The 5,000-nt window shown below is 45.3% G+C and overlaps 2 protein-coding genes across 2 annotated transcripts in view; one reads left to right on the forward strand and one right to left on the reverse strand.

The window, feature by feature from the left end:
* The window catches only part of LOC102015449 (chromosome unknown open reading frame, human C14orf159), a 114,087-nt gene that overhangs the window by 108,372 nt on the left and 715 nt on the right, over positions 1 to 5,000 (forward strand). The window contains exons 15-16 of the mRNA XM_013517221.1: positions 3,647 to 3,769; positions 3,990 to 5,000. The exon at positions 3,990 to 5,000 is cut by the window's right edge and continues 715 nt beyond it. Coding sequence (XP_013372675.1) covers positions 3,647 to 3,760 — 114 coding nt within the window. The 3' untranslated portion in view covers positions 3,761 to 3,769; positions 3,990 to 5,000. The remainder of the gene's footprint in view (positions 1 to 3,646; positions 3,770 to 3,989) is intronic.
* The window catches only part of Gpr68 (G protein-coupled receptor 68), a 21,324-nt gene continuing 20,839 nt past the window's right edge, over positions 4,516 to 5,000 (reverse strand). Inside the window, exon 5 of the mRNA XM_005390303.2 lies at positions 4,516 to 5,000. This exon is cut by the window's right edge and continues 854 nt beyond it. The gene's annotated coding sequence lies outside the window, so the exon portion shown is untranslated.

A 5,000-nucleotide genomic window follows, 5' to 3' on the forward strand; every position in this document is an offset into this window, starting at 1 on the left:
CAGTGTGACAAGCTTCTCCAGGAGAATCAACAGTGCACCATCTTCTTCTCCAGTTCTCCCTTTACGCTGTTGGCAACAGTCCTCAGGTGGGCCTCCCACACCCAACACCACGCTGATTCACTTCAGCTGAGTGTTACAAGTTGACCATTAGTTAACCCACCACAATCCACCCCTGGTCAACTTGATAATCAGACACATTTCCTTAAACCATAATCGCCAGAGGCAGATTTCTGAAAAGTTAATGTCTTGGTCTATTCAGATTTATATTAATATAATAATTACACACATACACTTCTTATTGCACTCATTTGGCACCATAAGCAAAATATTCAAAGGGTGATAAAAATTCAAGGTTAAAACCACAACACTTTGACTAACTAACTTGATTACTAACATATCTAAAAACTACATTAAAATCATATTAAAAGAGCTATTATGAATCACAATCCTTGCTTCCCATTGACTTTTAAGAACAGGGCACAGCAACACTAAAAAGCAGGGCTCTCCTGCATTTCAAATACACTCTTCCTTTGTGGTGAAAGGTCTTAGGTCATCTTTTCATTGTCCTGTTCTCAACAACCATGTTCTCTGTTTGACCCTTGCAATCCACAGCTCCCCTGGAGCCTCCCCTCTGGCCAAATGCTTCAAATCACCTTACTGGCTCTTTGCTCTAATTTCAAACATAGATCTGGCCAAAAGCTCTCAACAGTAACCATGCCACTATCCCAACAGTAAACTACACTGAATTTTTTCTGCCACCCAGGCAATATCACTAACACAGGCAAAATACAGACCAACTTCCTGCCAAAGCACAATATACACCACCTGGGATCCAATGCAGTCCTTCTCAATAGAAACCTAAACAGCAGTATTTCCATCAGCACTCTTATTTTCCAGGCCCTGACCAGAGTCTCCCATTTAGTTTATGGCACACAGGAGATACTTCTTTGGCCAGTCTCTCAATACCTTTCCAAATTAATTCCCAAGGCTCCTGAACCACATGGTCAAATATAGTTACAGAAACAAACCCACTTGTCTGGTACCAAATTGTCTCAGTTACTTTTCTTAATGCTGGGATAAAATACCCGACACCCAAAGTTAAAGAGAAAAAAGTTTATTTAGCTCACAGTTTGTAGAGGTCCATAGTCAGCTGGCTTCAAGGCAGGGTGGCGTGGCAGAGGAGCAACAGTTCATGGCGGTGGAAGATACAAGAGCAACAAATGTAGAAAGGGCAGAGCAAGCCTCTTTTCCTCCCTTTTTTTGCATACTGAATGCAGGCTACTGCCCTAGGGCAGGTGTAGCACTCACATCACTAATCGCAGCAATAGACAATGAACCAATCACAAACTCTAGATTCAGCCACTTCTGAAAAGCCTGCCCACCCCTTGACCAAATGAGGCTTTGGGGGGATATCAAGACACAAACCATAACAAATAGTGATAGCAGAATTCTGTAGAGCTGCCTAAGGCATAACCGTGTAATAGATTATCGTGTGGGCAGAGTTGCCCGGAGAGATGAGCAAGTTATTTGGGAAAGAGGCTGAGATCTGGCTGAGTTCAGAAAAGGCTGAGAATAGGGAATAAGGATGCTAGACTTGATGGGGCATCTGAAGGCTCCTGGCAGGGACCGGCAGGCAGGACTGGGCCCTGCAGCAGGGGCTGAGGTGCAAGGATCAGAAGACCTCCTAGCAAGGTCTGGCCCAAGGACCACCAGAACTCTGCTTTCCAGGATCCAGTATTAAAGCTCTTCCATCCCATAAAATGACTTCTGCTCAGAGCCCTAGTAAAGTTTCACTTGCCTTTGCTCAAATTTGTCCTATCTGTGCCTGCGCACGGGGGACAGGCTTGTGCCTATGTTTGTGATGGGATGCTGAGCCTGGCTGCAGCCTGGAAAAGCTGGTGATGGCGCAATAGCTGATGTACAAGGAAGGGTGGCTTACCCAGGGTGAGAGATGAGCCTGGTGCTGACCAGCATGGATTTGTAGGGCATATGAGCATCCATGGGCATTTGCAGGAATGTTGGGGAAGGAGTCCTGGTAAATAGTATGCAGAATGCTCTCTGGCAGTTTAAGGGCAAGCAGGGGATTTGGGGCACATTAAGGTAGCACATTCCATACAGACCTTGCAGGAAGTGGCACCTGAAGCCAAGGGAGCCAGCTAGGCCCCAAATTTCCCTGGCTAAGGGATACCCCAGTGCTCAGCTGGCAAAACCATTCCTTTGAGGTCACTTACCTCTCATTACATGGGCCCCATTGACCCCCAACTCCAACTTGGTGCAGGCCATTGCATCTGCTACTTCCTCCCCATTACCCATGGCTTCTGTTGGGTCTGCAATGAAGTTCATTGCTCTGTAGCAGGATGGAGAAATTACCGGCAATTGCCAAAACTCAATATACATCAGCTGTATGATCTGCTTGCCAGGAGTAAAGAGAGAGGAAAGTGGCCCATTTTTCCTCAGAGCAGGCCAGACAGACTTAGTCTCACTTCAGATCCTGGTAGCACATTGGAAGAAGCATATTTTGCTCAAACGAAGGTACGGGAAATTGAAAGCTGTTAAGTGGAGGTGTCTGTCAGAGACTAGCCAGATACTTACAAGTCTGCCTCTTCTTCCTTCATGTATAGCAAAACTACATTTCCCAGCCTCCCTTGCAGTTAGGTTGGAGCTATGTTGCTATGATCTGGCCAATGGGAAGGGAAGACCCCAAGATGACAGAAGCTCTTCATGGAAGGATCCTAAATCACTGCCATCACTTAGGGAAAGACTTGCCAGAAAACAGCCTCTAATGAACAAGAGAAATTTTACTGGGTTTAGTTTGATCTGCTTTTGGCTTTTTGAGCTAAAATTGAACTCATGGTCATATTCATGCTAAGTATATTCTACTACTGAACTACACCCCAGATCCACTTGTTTTAAGAATCTGCTTTCGGCAAACTTTATTTGAACCTGCAGTATAATCCACCTTTGCCCACTACCGCTTGGAGAGTTTAATGCTGAAAAGTGGGATATCAAAGTTGTCTTCAAACAACAATACTTGAAGGGTTGCATAGCTCCAGTAGCCACAATGAGGCCAGTGGGTAAAGTGGTTCTACTTTGGCTCATTAATAGTTAAGATTTCTGCCCAGCCCTGGAATGACTTGTCTTAGATAGTAGTGAGTCATCTGTCATTGGCAGTGCTTGTGGAAAGACTGGGCCGTCAGTTTTGAGGATGTAGAGGGAATACTTCAGAGTGAGGAAGTTAGGTAGTATGACCTCTGTGGTACATTCCAGCATAGATATTTAATATCTAACACAGCAGGGGCTGGGGATTTAGCTCAGCGGCAAAAGCACTTGCCTGGCAAGCGCAAGGTCGTGAGTTCGGTTCCCGGTACCGGAGAAAAACCAAAAAAAAAAAAAAAAAAAAAATATCTAACACAGCAGTATTCCCCGGTAGTTGTTGAATTAAAGTAAATGAGATTAAAATCCCAGTATTTCCTCAGAGCACCAGCATCACTGTGATCCTAGGATAGATGTCATCAAAGACCACTATCTTGCCAGATGGAGTCCAGGAATGGAGGCTGCAGAATCACCAGCTACAAGAAGTGGGTTTTCAAAAAAAAAAAAAAAAAAGCATGGATCTGAGATTCTGGCTCTCTCTTCATTGTTTCAGCTGGAGGAAAACAGCAGATGGAGATGTATTTGTGTTGAAGATTTCTCCCACTCCGCTCTGGCCAACCCACAGACCAGTGTATACAGACAGGAAGATGAGCCGTCGCCTTACTAAGCAATACTGGTAAACAAGAAAGGAAACTTAATGGTTTCTGTCACCTTCAGTCCAAACCAGATGGACTGTTTCTCCCACCCATTCCTCTTAGGAGAGAAAGGAGCCTTAATCCCCAGTAATGTCTTTACTTCAGTTTTAGAATAAGCATCTACTCTTGCAGAACACTCCAGGGCTCCAGGAGCCTGACCCAGGGGGATTAAGTGATCGAATCAAATTTATATTTCAACAGGATACAGTTAATCCTTGGTGATAAACATGCTGTCTTCCACCGCTGAGAAGATTTTCCAGCCTGAAGAGGCTTGTCAACCAGTGTGGGCCTCCTCAGACAACACCCAACCATTGAGGAAACACCCAAAGAGATGAATGCAGTGGGTCTTTCTGCCGTGGGACTCTCCTCTGGTAAGGAGGGGATCATCTGATGCAGCACCCTTTGCTCTGGCAGGAGCTACACAGCAGGTACAAAGGGTCAAGTGGCCAAAGACAGAGGGAGTAGCATTCTCCAAACCACAGGACTGGGTCCTGTCCTCAAAAGTTAAATCCCAGAGTGGATTTTCAAGCAGAGAGAAAACCTGGCTTCACTGGAGGGCTCTGTCCTTGACCATTTGTTGGATGGTCAAGAGCGAATACTCCAATTGCCCTGAATTTTCTCTGAGGCAATTCCAGGAATTTTATGATTGCTCTGAGAGTTCAAGAGCCCTCTAGATGTCCCTGGTGATGGAAGACCCCTCCTGCAGAAAGAATGCAGCACACCCCACTGTGGCTGGTTACTTTTCTTTATTTGCAGACTGAAGCTTGCTACATAAATCCATTTGCACAGTCCAACACATGTATGCCTCTTGTGTATACATGGTATAAAAGATAGGACAATACAAAAAATACACTTCTCCATAGTAAACAGAACTGCTCTCAACTCATCCAGTCCATGCCAGCAGGAACGCCTGTGTTTAAGGTCAAAATTAGGGAAGAATACTGTGGAATGAAGAGGCTTGAGGGCTTAGCCAATGCTATTGCCCCAGCAAGATCCTGGTTCTTCTTCCAGGAAAAAGAAGAGAACCTCCCACATCATTTGAGGCTCAGTTCCACAAGGAATTGGAGTGGGGCTTCATAGCCAAGTGTAGGCGTGGAATCACAATATGCACCCTTCCTAGGGCATATCCAGCTTGGGTCATCTGCCTCTGGGCTCCTCTGATAGAAGGATTAAGGGACACAGCTAAAGGATGAGCCTCCTTGAGGTTGGTGA

Source organism: Chinchilla lanigera, unplaced genomic scaffold, assembly GCF_000276665.1.
Source record: "Chinchilla lanigera isolate Chin_1 unplaced genomic scaffold, ChiLan1.0 scaffold00037, whole genome shotgun sequence".
NCBI classification, from domain to species: domain Eukaryota; kingdom Metazoa; phylum Chordata; class Mammalia; order Rodentia; family Chinchillidae; genus Chinchilla; species Chinchilla lanigera.